Source organism: Urocitellus parryii, chromosome 9, assembly GCF_045843805.1.
Source record: "Urocitellus parryii isolate mUroPar1 chromosome 9, mUroPar1.hap1, whole genome shotgun sequence".
NCBI lineage: Eukaryota > Metazoa > Chordata > Mammalia > Rodentia > Sciuridae > Urocitellus > Urocitellus parryii.
The window spans coordinates 123,454,309-123,475,592 of NC_135539.1; the positions used below are offsets into that span (position 1 = coordinate 123,454,309).

Consider the following 21,284-nt stretch of genomic DNA (forward strand, 5'->3'; position numbering starts at 1 on the left):
ATCTGTGGACTGGAGAGCTAGCAATACTTTGTGCTTTATGCAATCACTCACAGTTAATGTCACTCACAGTATATAATTTAAGCCATTTCACTACAAGGTCATGCATATTGGAATCATGTAAAGCGAGCACTGGATATATAAAGAACTCTCAAAACTTTCCTTTAAAAGAAAAAGAATCAAATTAGAAAATGGATAAAAGACAAAAGTACACCTTTCACCAAAGAGGATATACAGATAGCAAATCAGTACCTAAAGATATGTCCAACATCTTAAGCCATTTGGGAGAAATTAAAAATCATGATGATGTATTGCTATACATCTACTACAACAGAAAAAAAACTTTTAAAGATCATGATAATACTAAATGCTGACAAAGAATTGGAAAAAACAGATCTCTTAAACACAGCTGGTAAGTACTTAAGAGGTACTTCAGAAAATCCTTGAGCAGTTTCTTAAGAACTGTTACCACACCACCCAGCAACCATATCATAGAACATCTATTCCAGCAAAAACAAACAAAAAACAACTTATGTTCACACATTCATATGTACATGAATGCTCTAGTAGCTTCATTTGTCATAGCAAAAATATATATAAGAAAATAATCTACATGCCTTTCCATAGGTGAATATCTGAACAAACTATTATAACAAACATTGCTATAGAGGAACACCAGTCAAAAATAAAAAGAAACAACTATTGATACAGATATTGGGTGAATCTTCACAACATGAGAAAAAGTCAATCTCAAAGGTTGTACTGTATGATTCCAATTATATGAGAGTCTCAAAATGGCAAAATTACAGAAAAGGAAAATGGATTAGCAGGTTGCCAGGAGTGGTGAAAGGAGGGTGTGTGTTTGCGTATGAGACAGGGGCAGCATAAGTCACCTTTGTGTTGATGGAACAGTTCTGCATCTTGATTATGGTGGTAATAACACAAATCTACTCAAGACAAAACTGCATAGAACCACCCATACGCACACTCAAAAATGAAGGCATGGAAAACTGAAGAAATCTGAATGGAATGTGTGGATTAAATCAATATGCCTGCTTCTGATACTATACTATTGTTATACAAAATGTTATCTCTAAGAGCAATTGGGTAAAGAGCAACTGGGAACACTCTGTATTATTTTTACAATTTGTTATGAATCTGTAATTTCTGTATTTCAAAATAAAACATTTAAAAATTTTCCTTTATTCAGAGGTGCCACTTTTGGGAATTTATCCATAATACACTTACATATGTGTACAAAGATGTGTACATATGGATGTTCACTATAACACTATAGTGGCAAAAGACTATGCTTAGTCTCAACTCTCTCCAAAGTGGTAAAACAGCTATCATGGGAAAGAGTATGTGGTTGGTTAAAAGAAACATGACATTTACTATATGATAAATGTCATCTCAATTTAAAAAACTGAGAGAAAAAAAAAACAAAAAACAATTTCCAAGATATGATCTTAAGTGAAAAAAGCAAGATGCAACAGAATGTTAATATTTATGAGAGAGAAAGAGAAAGATTGATGTATCTGCTTATGTACCTATAGAATAGCACTGGAAGGGTCCTAGGATTATTGGACACAGTTATCACCACCAGAAGAAAAAGTGGGTACCTTTTGAATTTGTAGCACATGAATAAATCAATATTTACTGAGCTAGAGTGCCATTGCTATCACCGTGGTTTTACACTTACATTAACTACTAAAACACTATCCATCTGGGTGTGATGGCATTCACCTATAATCCCAGTGGCTTCAGAAACTGAGGCAGGAGGATCTAAAGTTTGAGGCCAGCCTCAGCAATTCAGTGAGGGCCTTAGCAACTCAGCAAGATCCTGTCTCAAGATAAAAAAAATGGAAAGGTCTAGGGATGTGACTCAGTGGTTAAGCCCCCTGGATTCAATCCATGGTACCAAAATCAATCAATTAATATAGAAAAACACAATCAAATTCATTGTCTATCTCTTCACCCTTGATGAGGGTGTGGCCAACATTTTTGTTCACTAAAACAGTGCTTGTCATTGGTGCAAAATAAATGATAAATCTTGAATTGAGTATCTGCCTAGCATCTTTCCCCCAATGTTTCCTGGAACCTACATGATGTAAGTTCCTTCAACTTAATAATTTTCCTCTGGTATTTGGTACTTGTGTCCTCCTAAATCCACCCCCACACTTCCTCCTCCTTTGGTTCTTCACTTATACACATTTAATAGCCTAGGCTTATCTTCTTCTGTTTTCATCTTGTCTTTGGGTTTTGTTTCCTAGAGAGAGCTACAATTTGGTAAACTGTGGTTATTCCCCCATGCTTTCTCTTCCTTCTTTTTGTTCCCTGCTGGTACCAGGGATTGAACCCAGTGGTGCTTAATCACTGAGGCACATTCCACAGCCCCCTCTTTAAAAAACTACTTAGTTGTAGATGAACACACAGTATCTTTACTTATTTTCATGTGGTGCTGAGGATTGAACACAGTGCCTCACACATGCAGGGCAAGCACTGTAACACTAAGCTAAAGCCCCAGTTCCCCAACCACTTTTTAAAAATATTTTATTTAGAGATAAGGTCTTGCTGAGTTACTGAGACTGGTTTTGAACTTCTGATCCTCCTGCCTCAGTCTCCTGAACCGTTGGGATTACAGGCGTGAGCCACTATGCCTGCCCAGACCTCCTTTTCTACATTTTAATACATTTTACTTTCTGTAAATTTTTATTTTATACTGTGATTAAAGTCTTACATGCTTTTTCAGAATTAAAGTTGCCATCCACCTAGACCAGCAATTTCATCATCCATTTCTGAGGGTTTTCTCTCACTTGTAGATGCCATTTTAGTTTTCCATAGACTATTTTCCTTTTGTCTGCTCATCCTCCCTTTTGCACAAGTCAAACTTTGGGATATTTTATGCCATAATAAACTCATGAACAATAGAAACCAGTTACCTTTGTTTCTGTGGAATTGCTGTCAACCAGCAAATTGACCATTTCCTTCACCAATGACTAGAGGAAAACCTATCTTTCCTCTATTTTCAAGAACTTGTTTTCTCAGAACCTCATGGGGTGATGTGAAACTTAGCTCACATGTGGTGTCCGAAGTTGAGTCTTACTAGTACTGCAAATGTGGACTGCATAACTTTTCCTTTAAGTTTATGGTTCTGTGAGATCAAGACTCTTTCAGGAGTTTAGGTCTTTGCTGAAGGTTTCATAGCTGCTGGTCTACAGGACCCTATCTGAATTAAGAAAAAATTAAAGACAAGCTCTCCCTTCCCTATGCTGGTATAATCAAAACGGTTATATACATCCTACTGATTCTAGTCTCCAGCCCCATAGCAACTGCTCTGTCCAAAAAAGGTAGTTAGCAGATGGAATAAAAAAGTTTCACAGGAGGGAGCTTAAGACACACAATAAAGCCATCTCCCTAGGACCCTGTTTAAGAAAAACGTATAACCAAATTTAAATATGGATGGAAAAGGGTAAATATAGGTTGACAAGATGACAACAGTAATAGTCCAAAACTTGTGACAATAAGAGAGGTTGTAGGAGAAATGCAATATGAATGGATATGTCCTTGATGAGTGACAAGACATTTAAAACACTTAATAGAAGGAAAGAAATGAAGCTTCTTATATGTATACATATTTGCTCAGAAAACAGTGGGAAGTCCATGACTTCTGTTTCCTCTGTCAAGAGAAAGTAAGGGCACTTCTGAGTGAAGACAATGGAGTAAAATTGGATCCATTTGGGTCATAACAACCTAAAGGACTGGCAAAGAAGTGAAAGAGGAGGAAAGATTAGAAATAAAATCAATCACCAAATAACAAAAAGTACACATCTTCACACTAAAAGTGAAACAAATGGATTCAAGTAAGACTTGGATTAAAGACAAGCTCTCCCCTGCATATTCTGGTATAATCAAAAGGTTATATATATTCTATTGATTCAGAATAGCATCTAACCTACCTCAATAAGGAAAGTTAACAGCAGCCTAGGAATTCTTAACGCAAAATCCAACACATGAGGAAACAAGCCCACAGAAGTAAAAAAAAAAAAAAAAAAAAAAAAAAAAAAAAAAACAATGAAAACCAAAAACTCCAATAAAAAATACTTTGTTCCCATCAGTATCTCCAGGAATCAGTTTTCTAGCAACCTGCATTTAGTTCAGGAAGCATTAAGGAGAATGTTTTCAGTAATGAGATGAATATATAACTAGTGACCTCAGTATTGGCAGTTAAAAAACTCAAAAGGAACAAAAGCCCAGGCCTTCCAACAGTCTTTCCCACACCCAGTAAAACAGCTACAGAACTAGCAATATTTATTGCCAAAAACCAGCCTCAAAAGAAAGCAAAATGGGGAAGTAAGACTATAGAAGATGCTAGACTGTCAAAAAGCCATATGTAATAAAAGCAGTCCTCTATCTGTATCATAATGGGAATTTTATTTAAACAAATTTGGTTGTTTGGGGGGGGGTACTGAAATAACTTAATCATCAATATTTTATTAATTCATTTCCAAATATCTAAATATAAATCCACTCACTGTCTCCATATAAAGACCAAGTTTTTTGAGGATGGATCCTTTCAGGTTCATGTTCCCCAATTACCTCATCCTCCTTGTTGCTATCTCCCTTGTCACTGCTAGTCTCAACATTCTCAGTTATTTCAATACTCATGTAACCACAAAGATCCTTCACTCATCTCAAAGACCACCTCCTCCTATCAGTCATTTTCAAGGTTTTGACTTTTTCTCTTTGATTTTAGATCACTGCTGGTATCTTTGTTTCACACATCCCATTCTGACCATATCCTTTTCTCATTTTTCAGGCTCATTTCACTGAAGCTTTTTGTTCACAGGATAGTGTCACTTTCTCATACCCATCACATCCTGTCCGAGATTTATTCCTCAAACTACATATCACCTTGCAAATGTCAATTTCCTGGCCTGCTTCTACTTCCACTAGAGGTCAAAAACCCAACTGCAATCCCCTACACCTATAATCAAGCAGCTAGAGAAAAACCACACCAATGGTTTGTCAAGCTTTGCTTAAATCGTGACCACTTCTTAAGGATATAACACAGTTCCAATTACTGCCATATTTTCCCATTACATTGGAATTCTCACATAATTTCTTTTCTTACCTCAAATTCTTATATCAACTTTCATTAGACTTAAACAACTTTAATGTGCAATCTATTTTGTTTTGTACTGAGTGGTGCATTATGAAATAAAAATACATCATCTAAGAATACAAATGTTAAGACCATTTTATAGTCAAAACATAAACTTTAGTAATACTTACTTGTGTTAACATGAGCCATGAGCAATTTCACTCAATCTCCCCCAACCATTACACACACCGACATGATACTTTTAAACTACTTCATTTTAAAAACCAATGGTGGTACACACCTGTAATCCCAGTGGTTCAGGAGGCTGAGGCAGGAGGATCATGAGTTCAAAGTCAGCCTCAACAAAAGTGAGGGGCTAAGCAACTCAATGAGGCCGTCTCTAACTAAAATACAAAATATTGCTGAGGATGTGACTTAGTGGTCAAGTGCCCCTGAGTTCAGTCCCCACTGTCCCACCCCCCCAAAAAAACAACAACAAATGCTTATATTATTGATCAATTAAAAAAAAGATAAGTATCACTGCCATGTTTAGTATTAATATTAAACTCCATGATGGCAGTTCTTCTGATAGAAAACATTACTACATTTTATCACAGTGAAATAGTGACCCAACATGTTCCCATTTGAAATTTGTTGGCCAGTTAAGTATAGGTCAATAAAATACCCAAATGTGGCAACAGAATCCCTCAGATGTCTTCTGCTTCATTATAGTCTCGGCTCTATTTATATTAGTTATGTAGTAAAGATGAGCATTCTCTAGATGAGGCTGGATTGTAAACTATAAATTCTGTGCCAAAGGATCTACAAATAATCATTAGGCAGACTCAAACACACAGCCTTCTCCAGAGCTGTTTTATAATTTCTTTTACAGTCATTTAAGAAAGCTGAGAGCAAAAAAGGAACATTTACCATAAATGTTGACCACTACACTATTAAACAAAAAAAGAGAAGTGTTTTAGGAAATGAGAGGAAAAAAGCTTATTTGTCAATGTTCTGTTATTTATATATTAGCACCTTTGAGCCTAAAATTAAAAAAAAAAATTCAACAGCATTTACAACTCATGTTCTGTTTCAGTTATGTGGATGCTCATCCAAAAGCAGATGAACAAAAGAACAGAACAGCATAATAAAATATGTACTTAGTGGACACTTATGAATGGAATGAAAATTAAGTTTGCATGGAGTCCATTAAAGTCTTCCATTAACGGAACTGGGGGTTATGGCTCAGTGTTAGATCACATGCCTAGCATGTGTAAGGCCCTGGGATCAATTCCCAGCACCACATTTAAAAAAAAAAAAAAAAACCCTAAATGAAGAAAATAAAGATATTGTGTCCATCTACAACTAAAAATATATTTAAAAAAAATCTTCATTAAAAATATCCTGATGCAGAAGATTCAATTATTGACATTGCCAATATGATGCTGTTAATAATTTTGATTATATGGAAATAAAATCTGTTGTAAAATTTATTATATTATTGTTGTTTATTATGTCAAAACCAGGGCAAGCTATAAAGGTAATGAAATACACTTAATACTATTGCAATAACACAGAACATATGGCCATAATCAAAGTAAGTTTAGTAGAGCATGAAGTTTGGTACCTTCAGGAAAACTATGATTCTCTAAATTATTTACCTAATTAATGGGCAAGGAGACTGTAAATGAATTTAACTCATTAGTTTTCAAAGTGAAAACTTATATTTATTTCTAAAACAGAAATATTATGCTTGACAAATATTATAAATCACACCATGTAAAGACAATATCCCAGTGTACAATGTTTCTGTCTTCGTGGTATTAGGGAAAAGAAAAAAATATTTTTTAAATATGTTTTAATTTAAAAAAAAATTTTTTTTGGTTGGTGATAAGGGGGAAGGTGGAAATATCCCTAAGATTTTTAACGTAAAGTACTACCAAATGCCTTATTTACTTAATCTGTATTCATGAATAACTTTGCTTGGGAAAGAGTCATCAATTGGTGAAGCAATCAATCACAGTGGGCTACTATAATATAAAGAAAATGCATCAACTTTGTAAGTACTATAACAACCTTAGGGGTTAAATAGCTCTTAGTATTTTTAAAGTGGCTACAAAAGGAATTCAACAGCAAATAAACACTTGGGATAGATCACTTGCTTAAATTTAAAATATTATCACCTCACTTTTTGAATTTTGGCAATAAAACTATTTTATTTCATTAGCTTTGTTCATATAAAAATGCATACTGCATTTCAGCAGATGGCAAATATTTAAAACTTCTAAGATACTCCTATATAAAAACTACACCTAAAATAATATACAAGACCAAACACAATGACCTAAAAGTATTCTTACTAGATATAATTCTTTACAATTCTTTTATACATTTTCATTTTTCCTTAGTTATTGTGCCCACATACGAATATGTAAACAATACTGGGTTCAGCAAACTTTCAAACATGGCGATGAATACGCCAGAACATTTAGGACATGGCATTTCAAAACTTCCTAATCATAATCTTAGTTTAAGACAAATTTAGTCATTCTACCCTTTTATTTCTAAAGTTACTACTATGAGAATCAACATGATTCTCAAACTTAAGTGAATAAACAGTGAGAATCCAGTCTAGTCACATCAGTGTAATCAATTTTTATTTTTTAAAGAAAAATAGCAGCCACCAACTTTTTGAGTTGAGAACATATTTCTACAATTCCTATTTTATTTTATAAATTATTTCTCTTTAGCATTCTACATAAATCTTAAACAGGCAGACCAAAATTTTCTTTATTAAGAAACATGAGCATGTATTATGTTTGTGTAGGTATGTGTGTAGGCTTTAATAAAAATTTATCTGGAAAATAAACTTCAAGTTATATTTTACATTTAAATAAGCACTTTAAAAACACAAAATTTAGGGCTGAAGGTTTAACTCAAGTGAGCACTTACCTAGCGTGTACTAGGAGAGTTATAGGGGGCTGGGAACACACTAAACCAAAAGCATTAAGTTTAAAGCCACTTTCTAAGCCATTCATTTTGACCAGTTTTAAATTTTTGTGTAATATTATAAAATATACTGTTAAATCTCAAAGAATTTCATATACTACATTAGTTTGACAAATATTCCCTTCCCACCCTCCAAATAAGAACACTGTTATCACCTTAATTTTGTTAGGAGTCAAAAAAAATTTTATTTAGGAAAAATATTCCCTTCAGTGTTGATTAGACAGTGAATTTTATTTGAGTAATTTACTCTTTTGTGCAGACCAATTTAAAGTATGCCTCTTTTTATAAACAATCTGACTCATTCTGCATGGCAGATAAGAAAATTAATACTTCTTTCTACCTTAAAATTCAGATTTTCCTCATTATGAATTATTCCTGTATGGACTGCTATTGTGCTATTGCTAAAAACAGAGTTAGTAAGGAAAAGAACACATGGGAAACAAACCATAAAGCTATAATACTAGTTAATAATAAAATATATTAAACATTATTTAAATATTAAACAGCAAAATAGTCCTTCTATATTAAATAAATAAGATTTTAATTTGTCATTTGGGAATATAGGTCAATACCACAATAGGAGGGATGGTCTAGTGCAAAGAGTGACCTCACACAAAACACACCCACACACATTAGAAAAGGAGAATGAGGTGGAAACACAACATTTAATACTGGTTTTGTTTTCAAATAACAAATTAAACCAGTGATTCTCCTTCCTTCTTGCATTTTAAATTACCTCGAGAACTTCTGAAAAATACTGAGATCAGGTCTCATCCCAGATAAATTAAATGAGAATAGGCATTTAGTCACAGATATTTTTTCAAAACTCTCCAAGTGATTCCAATGTTCAGTGTTCAGATCTATTGATTGAAATCTATGTGCTTCTTTCTTATTGTTACTTGACTCAGAAGACTCCAAGGAATAAAGAAACAAAAGCCCTCCTTTACAGTCAGAACACACTAGGGTATCTCCAGTTAATAGTAACTTATGGGTAAGTCAAGTTTATTAATGTGCTCTTCATTTCCATTAAATTATCTACTTATGCCTCTTTCCCCTGTTAATTCTGTATTCCCAAACTCCAAGATCAAGTATCACCAAACTACGTTTCTGTAATAAACCAGTTACAATGAAAATACATCACTCATTCATGCATATAAATATTTACTGAATGCCTACTATGTGCAAGGCACTGTCTTAGGTGCTGCTGTAGAACTGAGTCATGGGAGAATAAATAGTAATTCACTGAGAGTTTTGTTTTGTGGGGTTTTTAGAATTAGTCATTATAAAATTAATTACATGGACCTAAATAAGGGAACAAATGGTCAAAGAGAGAAAAAGTAACCCAAGTGCATACTAAGACTCTGATTTTTAAGTACATGGAATAGCATATTTGTACTTTTCCTAATGTTCCATACAATATTTCCAGAAGCCTTTGAATATACATAAGGAAAATTCAAAATAGAAAAATAAACCTTGTTCAAAGATGTTAATTTTAACCACACTCTGTATCAAGTAAATTTCATGTATCAGTATAAATACCAAAAATCTTTATGGAAAGGTAGTCCATGTCCACTTGTAGTAGTCTTAATAAGTAATCTTACATAAAAATATTACAGATTCTAGTACATGTCTATTTCATCATGGAGTTTACACAATACATAATTTGAGAACAGATTCATATGCTGAGAAATTCTAATGTGAACAAATTGAGTTTTCTTTTATCTTCAGAAAGAGTAGATGCAAAGAAAGGGGGAAGAAAATGAGAGCAGAATCTGTTCAAACCTAATAAACATACTAAAATTTAATAATTTAAAATGCTGACTGCTTTTCTTTTGGAGAGCCTTGTGAATTCCCTCTGAATAATATCTTATTTTTATTATTGATAAGGACTTTTGTCATTACTTAAAATATAAATAATAATTGCTTCTCATTTTAAAGACAGCATTAAATTTCAAAAAATGACTAGAGAATATCAGCTTGATAAGAAAGGGCTAAATGTTTATATATTTTTTTTAAAAATGTTAAAGAGAGAATCACTGTGAAAAAAAATGACATAAGAAAATGGTCAGCAACAGTTCTAATGGTAAAAACAATTTAGGGGAATTAAACTTCCCAGGAGTTTTTAAGAAGTAAAAGATTATTAAAAAAAAAAAAAAAAAAAAAAGACTCCAGGACCTTGAATGCAACACTCTGTCTAAAGTAGAGAAATAGTAAAATATTTTACTAAGTTAAAATATAGGTTTTACATTTTATACCATATTGAATACACACAAAAATACCAGTGTTTTTTAATCTTGTTTCTGTTCAGACACTTAAGCAAATGATCTTTGGTGCCCGGAAGTTTATCAATAGTTAGGGATAATGGAAGATAAAGAAGTCCAAAATTGACAAAGAAGACTCAAAATCCTATACCATATAAAATAACAAGAAGGTTATACTGCAATGGTGCTGATATATACTTTCCCTCAAATCATACTCTAGCTTCCAAAATAAGCTGCTATATAGCCAATCATGTTTTTAATTTGTGTTTTGAGATTTTCCAACAGGAAAGGTATCACAAATAGAAATATATCATTCTAAGATTTAAAATTATCAAGTGAGAAGAATGTACATTCATCAAATGTATTCATTTATAAGAAGTCTTGAAAAGGCTGAACAGTCAACCAAAGCTGAAGAACTGTTGTGGATTTTTCATTATTTCTTTTTAAATAAAGAATACATGTAGACATAGCATACATACAGGTTGAAATTTTGATTCATTCAAAATAGTCACATCCCTTTGCTTGGTTTTTGAAGTTCCAGAGTCTAAAATTTAATACCATTCATAACACAGTATTTTCAGTAAAAGGAATTATAGAGCAATGAAAAATCAGAATCAAGATGGCTTAGAGAGCCTTATAACTTCTAAATATACACACATTTATAACCTGTATTTATTTTCTAAAGAAACAAATTTTAAGTAATGCTAATTTAACCAATAGAGAAAAAACTTCTATCAAAATATACAATTTCCATTACAGACTAGAAGGCTAATATTAAAAAAATAGTTATAAGCCAAAAAAGTTTGCTTATATGGATGACAGGCATCATCCTTTTGAAGCAAAAGCATCAAATAAGGTCTTATAAAAGATTGATCTGTGACCTTCTTCATTTATAAGTTCCTGATAAATTCATAAAGCTTGAGTCTTTAGATCAAGGTATATCCATGCTTCTTAATCCAGATTTTTAGAGATGGAGGAACCAAATAAGTCAGAATCTCAAGTGAGATTTATGCTTTACCATGTACCTGAAAGACAATTTCACAATAGGTTATAATTATTACATGAGTTTCAGAATTTTTTAGAATATTATACATAAAAATAAAAACTTAAAATCAACAGTGGAACAAGATGTTTTGTTTTCTAAGAGACTAGCAACTTGATACTACAAACTTTGAAATATAAAGACTTTTGAATTAAGCAATTTTATTAAATTCTATAACCTAAGACTCTAACTAGGAAAAATGTTTCTCTTTAATATATTATCAGTTATAATCATATTATGCTACTTCAATCACCTGACTTTGAGAAAACCTATAAAATCCAGTGAGAGACTTACACCAAAAAAATAGTAGATTTTAAGGAACATCTCATCTCAAGAGAACAACAGATTTAGTAGTATTAATTTGATCATATGCTCTTCTTCAATTTGTCAATTAATAAAGTAAAGAACTTCAAAACTCCATTTATACTAATTAAAATAAAATTTAAAAATTCATTTCTTTTCATGATTTTCCCATAACCCAAATAAACCCAGAGTTAGGAACCTTTTAGTTCTTGGTATCACTAATGCTAAGAACTGGCATCACTTAATCCATACCTCTTGGATAGATACAAAATGTGGTTCAGAGAGGTCAGATAATTCATTGAACAAATAACAAACTAATACACACCTCTGAGTCGAGTTTATTGTTTCTTCTAATAGACTAAAAATCTTTTCTTTGCCTTTTTTTTTTTTTTTGGTACTTTGTATTTTTGGCACTGGGAATTGAACCCAGGGGGGGCTTTACCACTGAGCTACTTCCCCAATCCTTTTTTATTTTTGCATTTTGAGACAGGGACTCACTAAGTTGTTTACGGCCTCATTTAGTTGCTGAGGCTGGCTTTGAACTTGCAATCTTCCTGCCTCAGTCTCCACAGTCTCTTAGATCACAGGCAAGCACCGCTATATGCCCTGCTTCTTCATCTATTTCTAAAGTCAATATATCAAACATATTTGTTAGTTATCTCTTAGAGATCAACATCAAATTACACAATGCTCAAAAAAGAAGGGAATGAAGGAATATGGTTCACAACTTTAAGAAACTTAAAATTTAACCAAGGAGACACGAAAATTACTACAATAAAGTAAAGGTAAGTATATTTTAGGATCAGAATTACCTATCCAATGTTTCCCAGAACCGTAAGAAAACTGGTCTATCCAAATGACGTTTGTGATAACTGAGTTCTAACACTGTTACATCCCATTTTTGAACGTTTGGATCTAGACGAACTTCGTCATACTTGAGATGAAAGGCTTTAACTACACGGGAAGCAGGAAGAAAAAAAAATACTACTTTTTACTCAAACTATAATCAACATTATAAAACATTTTATGGAAGTATAAAAATATTATCCACCACATACACAAACTAGAACAATTAAAAAAAAAGACCTCCTTTTCCACCAACTGAAATTATATCATAAACAAAGTAATCTTTTTAAAATTTTTTTTATTTGTTAAAGTGGTCTTTTTAAATACTTGTTAAACATGCAATGTCATAAAAATGTTCAGTTTGACAAATATTTAGTGAGGGCTCATATATGCCAGCTACTGGGGACTACTTACATTTTACTGTAAGATAAAATGCACATGACTCAGTAAGGAATAATAAGAAAAAGACTATCCAAATACACCATAATCAGGGTACTTGGAGTTTCTCAGAGACCATGAATTCAGAAAAGGCTTTCATTGTCAGTGACGTTTATCTAACCTAAGGCCTAAAGGCCAAGTGAGAAATAAGCAAGCAGAGAACAAAAGTGACCCATTATCAAGAGCATACTCAAAGAGAAAATGGCTTAATCTAGGATAAGCAGTAACAGAACTGCATCATGAAAAGTATAATATAGGGAAAGGATAAGGGATAAGACCATATAAGTCAAGAGCCATGTTGGGCGTGTAGGCTATATTAAAAGACATGGATATCACCACAAAGCATTAAATAGAATCTACCACAATTTAGTAATGTAGAGGATAAAGAGACGGCGTTCTTTGTATGGGTAGAAGACACTTGGATAGCAAGAGGAAGATTCAAGAAATCAGGGAGAGGGGAAATGGGAATAGGAAAGACAAAAGAATGAATCATATATTATTTTCCTATGTTCATATATGAATATATGACCAGTGTAACTCCACATTATGTACAACCACAAGAATGGGAAGTCTTACTTCATACATGTATGATATGTCAAAATACATTCTATTGTCATGCATAACTAAAAAGAACAAATAAAATTTAAAAAAAAAAGAAAAAAGAAATCAGGGAGAACAGGACTTAGTAAAAAGTGGTAAAAAGGGAGAAAATATATTTGTAAGTAAAGATCTATCTAGCACATAGTTAGTGCTTACTATATATTCTGCACTTTTCTAGGCATTAAGGATATAAATTTACAATCTTTCTCTATCCCTGACAACCAGCTGAATCATACCAGGTAGTTTATTCTTGTATTTGCAGTCAGTTTACCATCAATGGATATGTTACGCATGCACATACACAAAATGTTTTAGATTTTTTTTCCTCCAATTTTTTAGTCTTCTTACTAACTCTATGATTTTTACTTTTTTTTTATTTTATTAATCATCACCTAGTGTCAGAGGCTTCCAAAGAGACAACAAATGACTTTGTAAATTTTTTGGTAGTACCTTGATGAATTGCTTGTTCTGTAGTGCTTGCTGGCATATTGGCTTTTAATATTAACAACCAATTAAAGGTCAATTCTTGATGGAAATTTAAAATGCATAATTTGTATGGGGAGGGGAGTATTGTTTGTAAATTACTTTCTTTTAGAAATGGAAGTCTCTTCCTCAAACACAAATTATTCATTCTGAATTTAATTAAACCAATTCACAAAAAGGACTATGTGAAGTTCGGAAAACTCATTAAATATAATCCCACAATTTCAATACTTTCTATTCTACTTACTGCATGTTTTACTTTTCTAATTTGCTTACTGATTTGTTTTGAATCCTTCTTTAAAATATGTTAAAAATAGTTACTTTTTTAAAAAATGACTTATCTCAAGCCATAACAATCTATAATCTCCTTTAGTAATTTCAAGTTTTAATTTTGATTGCTATTTATTTTTCCACCAAAATAATTTAAATTAAAGCTGTATATTAAAGTCCAAAAGTTCGATCCTTAGCACCACATAAAAATAAATGAATAAAGATATTGTGTCCAACTACAAGTAAAAAAAAAAAAAAAACTGAGGACAAGAAATAATTTGAGAATGAGGAAGAGAGTAAGACAACTGATTCCTTTTGGAAAAGGCTGAGTTCAAAGTACCAGGGCAACATCATCAAGGAGTTACCTCACAGTTAGTGAGATGGCCAGAATATCAAGCCAGAGACATAACTTTTAAAATAGAGAGATACAGATGGAGGCTGAAAGACCATAAGAAAAAGTTGAGAATTAAAGAAAAAGAGAAATAAGAACATAAATGTACAGTTGCTAGCCAGAGAAAAAGTACCAAGAGAATGAGATAAAGTGTAGCAAGTACTTTAAAAAGAATATTTTAAAAAGGAAGAAATACGTGAGCGAGTCAAATTCTGATAGGTCAAAACTATCCAATATCTAGGTCACTGGTGACTTTGGTGGGAACAGTTTTTAGCAAGAAAGAGTCAAAATACAAAGGATTGACAACTAAACAGAAAGTAAGTTAGTAAAAACAATACTTTAAAAAAAGGGAAAGTGTGAGGTCACGAGTAAGGGTTCATCCTGTGGATATTAACTAAACACTTACAAAGGAAAGAGAATAAAGAGAATAAAGCAGAAAGTACTCTTCTGTCATGAAACTTGCATTCTGGCCAGTGGAGACTTAGAATAAAGATATAAAATTAGATGATGTTAAGCAACTTTAAGTGCTCTCAAGAAAATAAAATAGCTTAAGAAAGCAACTGGGAGTAGGTGAGAGCAATTTCAAATAGGATGGTCAGAGGAGAATTCTGTGAAGACAGAACACAAGCTGAAATGAAGAGAAAAAGCCAATGAAGAGAAAAAGCCAATCTTATTACAATTATTCAAGATGATGGGAAAAGATGAAAAAATTCACTGGCATTTTAAGTATTGATATACAGTTCTGATTAGCAAAAGCCAACTCATTTTATAAACTGGTTATCAATTTTAATCAAAGCATATGGATGTATAGTAATTATTAATGACTTTAAGATACCCCCCAAAATAATTACTAATGTTGTAGGACAGGCAACATTCACTTTCAGATATAACTACACAGAAAATATAAATGTGTAAAACGAAGTTTGAAAAATATTTCATAGGTGTTTAAGTTAATATCATGCTACTTAATAACAATCCATTAATATACACATCATATATGCAGAACCATAAAGAACGTTTCTACATTGGATGAGCAGTAAATATACAGAGAACCTTACTTTTAGCAAATATGTCAACTGGTGATCCATCAGGCAAAAGCCATGGCCAACCTTTGAACTGCCAAGCAGGACCTTGCACAAAAACTGCTACAACTCGGTCCCTATAAGTAGAAAGGGAATTGGGAGAGAGGGGGCATAGGAAGAATATCTCAAATTTGACCTTAGTTAATGTAAATCCCTAAGGAAAAAGTTTCATAATTATCCATGTGATATAATCTCCTATTAATTCTTCTGAAGATACAAATATAGCAAAAACATCACCTTAACTTTTCAACCTGAATTTTAATTACCACTAGACCACATTAATTACTGTACGTCCTTCTCATGCACCTAAGTCTTTCAAACATAATTATACAAACAGTAGTTTTATGTCAACTTTTTAGTTTTTGCTTATATTAATTGGAATAGGGGCCCACTTTTTCATGGCAACAGGGAATACTAGTTAATCTATTAACTGAAAAAGATGTAGTTTTAAAGGGAAGCAATTTAGTATACATCTTAAAACATTTTACTCTAAGTAAAACATGACAGTAACTTGCCATTTTTGACAATCTTATTTTTCAGTTCTTCCAATATGTGGGCAGAAATCTGAAGATACAAACTTCCTTAACTTTCTATAACTTTTCCTACTGTTTTACAATCATTTCATTCACTCTAAATGTTGTAAATTAATTTTTCAAAGTAACTTCTCTTTCCAACCATCCCCAACCATCCAAATTAGTTTTCTAGGAAAGAATAAATCTATTTCTAAGCCCTCATATTTCATTATTTTGCATAATATTTAATTAATCGGAGAAAATATAAGTACTGCCATAAACGTAAGCCTACAACTAAAGAGGTGGGAACAAAAACTATCAACAATAGTGATTAACCTTAATGACAGTTACTATGGGACAGTGCTGTTTTGAGCACTTTACACATTACTCATGTTAATCCATTTAATCTCCAAACCAATTTGCTGAAGTGAATGCCAAATACCCCGATTTTACAGATGAAGAACAGAGGGTATTAGAGAAAAGCCCACAAAAGGCAAAGAAAGGAAGGAAGGGAGAGTAAGAGAGGAAGAAAGAGAATGAAGGAATAGAAGGAATAATTAATCTTGAGCAATAGATATGATATTTGCTCCCATTTGAGGACTGATAAACCATTAGAACAGTCACTCGGCATTATTACTATAGAAACAGCATGGCTTTGCAACTCCTTGTAACAATCTTAGAAATGCAGACTACACTTTGAAAATCACTGCTTTAGATGAAGATTCTGTATATCCAACCAAACATTAAACCAGGGTTACCTGCTATTCAATTTAAAAACCTACAGTGACTGTCAAGGTCGCTATGAAAAACCACAACCTTAAAATTCTTATTCTACACAAGATGTCTGAGGCTAAAATTCGATCTTAAGTAAACAAATTTCTACATTCAGGGATACATGCCCCAAACTGTTAAAAACATCTTTAATAAAGAAACATGTTATTAAATAATCCCTAAATTTTACAACCTAACTTGTCCCATGTATAGGTGAAAGACCTATTGGTACCAACCAAACTAAAGGGAATTTTTCTGGACAGAGGTCACCTACATCCTATTGGGTCTCACAGAATTAGCAGGAAAGCAATATAATATAAATGCTACCCAGTCTCCATGAATTCTTGAAAGGATAATTAAAAGAAGGCAAGGAAAATACTAATTCTACCTATGACACCAATGATAAGACTCTAATCCATATAATTTTATAGCACTGTGATGATACCTGTGCACATTCTTGGAATTATTTTCTCTATATAATGATATCCTGTAAACATACAATACACAGTCTTAACCTTCCTACTAGTTTTAAGCTTAGTATCTGAAATTCTCATCTTACTCACTTTATATGTTACTCAATTATCTGTTACATACTGGAAAGAATTCTAATAAAAGAATCCTTTACTCTTTTATAATTTTTTAACATAATAATATTCTCAATGGCATGAAATCCAAAATTGAAAACTAACAATTACTTCAAAGGTAAATTTCATATAATGTGTCATATGTTCTTTGAAACTCTGAGGCTTCAAATTTTTACTCCAACTTAAATTAATTAAAATTTATGATAATTTGTAATATCTGATTTTATAGGTACTTTAAATTATAAATAGCTTAATATTTGGGTTAAAAGACATTTTAAATAACTACATACTGATAAAAAGAGCTGACCATGTTATTCTTTTCAGTAAATTATGCCCTTACTATGCCATTATTTATATCTTACCAGAAAATCTAAATTCTCCAAATCAAGATTTTAAAATAGAGGACCTTAAGATAACATTAGTCTATTTGTTCTGTCCTTTTTAAAAGCTGATCCAGAAAAAAATAAACAAGTAGAATTTTTTATACTCTAAGTTTTCAGAGGTTAGTGTGGTTCTTCTTATAAAGAAAATAAAGTTTAGCAATTCAAAATGTAAGTTTGTTTAGGTATTCCAAGAATATTAAAATTACTGGTGACCAAATTAGATCTGTATATATTAACAGACTTTTGTTTAGAGCTCATAATAAAATCTAATACTTGTTCAATTTTTAAAAATCAATACTCAAAAAAATTATATGAATATTAAAAAAATATAGAGAGAGAGACAATCTTACCAATCTTGAGGCATAAGTTTAAGAGGCTGGTCTACAACTCTATAAGGTACTGTGACACTAATTGCAGTGCCCCCTGGTTGCATTTGATCTTTTCTTCTCTGTATTAGTGTTTCATTTTCTCGTTGACATCCTTGTTTCTTCTTTTCATCTGATGGAACAAATCTTAGCAAAAAGGTGAAAAAAATCAAATGAATTCAGTGTGGTAATATAAGAAAAGTTTATATTTTAAATAATTTCTAAACATCAATGTTTTAAACTAAAAATGCTTACTTTTAAATAAACCAGCCCTGTGTGTACAAAAAATAAAGCCTGGACAGTGTGAATCTTTCCTTTGTATGCCAAATAGAACTCAGACACACACAGATCACAATTTTTGTGTATATAAAAACACTATTCATATTTATTTAATGAGCACTTAGCATTTTCCACACTGATCCTTGGTTTCTCAAATGCCATTAGAAGACAACTTTGTGATAAAGGGAAAAAATCAAGATCACCTAAGAGAAAGTTGACTTCTGGGGTTGGTTAGACACTCTTCTTCACTGGGAAACTTAGCCTATCCTGGAGCTTCACAAAACACCCTATTTACGTTTTATGCTTCAGCAAAATATCAGAAATATCACCGAACTTCAGGACTGCTTAGAGACTTTAGAGTAGGAAAATCAGTGTATGCCAAAAGTTCACTTAAGTAAACACCACTAATACTCTTACTATATGTCCATTGTACCCCCAATAGACATTTTCAAAAATAATCTAACATTCTGGAAAGCTGCTGCCACCTCCAAAATTTGCTAGAGTTCATGAGCATTCTAAATTAGCATCATTTATTACTTAGAGCACAGTCCCTCCTATTCACTGCAACAAGTATCATTTTACTTCAAAATTTTAGGAGACATGAAATGAAAGGTCTTGTAAAAGGGCAAAGAAGATGCATTAGATATTGCATCTGACAGAGTCCCTTGAGAATTTTCAATACCACATACTGGATTCATCATATTAATTTTGTCATCATGAAAATTTTTAGTACATGTTGATAATGGTAATAGTAACTTCTTGTCTAAACTGACTATTCTCACATCCATTTTATATCTGATGAAAAAGTTAAAATGTTAACATGCTCATATCATTTCAGAATTTCTTCCGGATAAACATTTGCTCCATATAGATTTTGGTTATTTTATTTATTAATCAAGCCCACAATGAAAACATCAAATACAATAATAATGCCTGGAATAATAAAACACTATTTCATAAACTAATTTTTCTTGCATTGTGGGAAAGTGAATTCTAACAAAGTCACAACTAACAAAAACATTAAGTGAAAAATATGTAATACATTGTCCCGTAAATTATACAACATAAATAGTTGTCTTTTTGAACTATGTTCCAGATATACAGAACAAAAGGATCTTACTTCTAATAAAAAGATGCTTTTTCTTTAATTTTTCTCAATCAATCTATACCTAGATGAGGCTAAAATTATTTAAATTCCTAAATACTGTAAGTCTCTCTTTTATGACTTCTAAAATATGGTGTAAAACTATAAAATTATTTGAGAATATAAAATTACTTATAAACTTTGATAATAATGAATTAAAAATATAAATGAGAGATCTATCACAATATCCAATTAATAAAAAGTCTATTAAACACATAAATCAACTTCTGATATCTAAGAAATAAAAATTATATAGCATCTGCATGTTTACATGTTGGTTGCTGTACGTTTTATGAAAGCTCAGAATTTCTCATAGTTTTTAAATTAACCAGAGCACTCAACCTTTTTATACACCCTGGTATTTTAATTTCTGATTTTATCAAGGCATTTTCTTATAGTAGCCCTCCCTGTTAGCAGTAGAAAGCAACTTTATTTCAAAATGCTTTTCAGTCTTATTTTTAGTATAAGGTGAATTCTTCTGGAATTTGATTCGGTACCACACGGAGTCTTCTGTAAACCAAGCAATCCATCTTCATTATAATAATAAATTCACCTTTTTAAAAAAATTCCTTTTGTCTTGATCTCAGAAGATAACATAAGGGTAGACTTTATAACCTCTTCTTCTAAACCTAAGCCAACTAAATGATAAGTATACCATAAGTGATCTATATAGATTCTACTTACTCACCCTACTGTAGTTCATGAAATCTAAAATACCAATGACTATGAGACATACTGTTTATGTTGTTCCTCTATAGGGCGGGGGAGGGGGGGAGTGGGGCGGGGGGAACCTGCTGGTTTAACTAGGACAATACTTTAACGATACACTACATAAATCAGTACCATTATCCCTCCAAGAATGAGATGATTCTCTGAATTTGAACTGTACTGCTTGATGTTTTGGTAGGAAATCCTCTCACCTGTATCTGAGGAAAAACCTTTCTTAGATTCCATAAAGCATTTGGTGGTTATTTTATAAGAAAATAAGAGATTGAGGTCATTCCTCCAACAAGGAAGAGTTCCCAAGTAATTAAGCATGTACGATATTTTTACTGGCATAAAATTTACATATAATAAAATACACAAATTAGTTTCAACAAATGTATATCCATTCCAATCTAGATAAAGAATTATGCAATTCTTCATCAATTCATTAAGTTTTCTTTGCATCTTTCGGTCAGCCAATCATTATGCTTCACTCAATAGGCAAGTATAGTTTTGCCACCACCACCATACACTAGTTTTGCCAGTCCTGGGAATTCATATATACATAATCATAGAGGATATATCCCTTTGTACTTGTCTTCTTTCAATCAGTTTAATGTTTCTAATATTCATCCATCCTATGAAGACTATCATTCTCTTTTACTGCTGAGAATCTTGTCATTCTTCTTCTGGTGGACAATACTCTAGTGTCTTA

The 21,284-nt window shown here is 32.1% G+C and overlaps 1 protein-coding gene across 1 annotated transcript in view; it reads right to left on the minus strand.

Annotated features, from left to right (window-relative positions):
• Nucleotides 1–7,754: 7,754 nt before the first annotated feature.
• Nucleotides 7,755–21,284, minus strand: part of Cdc73 (cell division cycle 73) — a 118,845-nt gene continuing 105,315 nt past the window's right edge. Inside the window, exons 14-17 of the mRNA XM_026390697.2 lie at nt 18,427–18,588; nt 15,803–15,903; nt 12,529–12,670; nt 7,755–11,396 (exon numbers count right to left, since the gene is read on the minus strand). Of these exons, the coding sequence (XP_026246482.1) occupies nt 11,360–11,396; nt 12,529–12,670; nt 15,803–15,903; nt 18,427–18,588 (442 nt within the window). The 3' untranslated portion in view covers nt 7,755–11,359. The remainder of the gene's footprint in view (nt 11,397–12,528; nt 12,671–15,802; nt 15,904–18,426; nt 18,589–21,284) is intronic.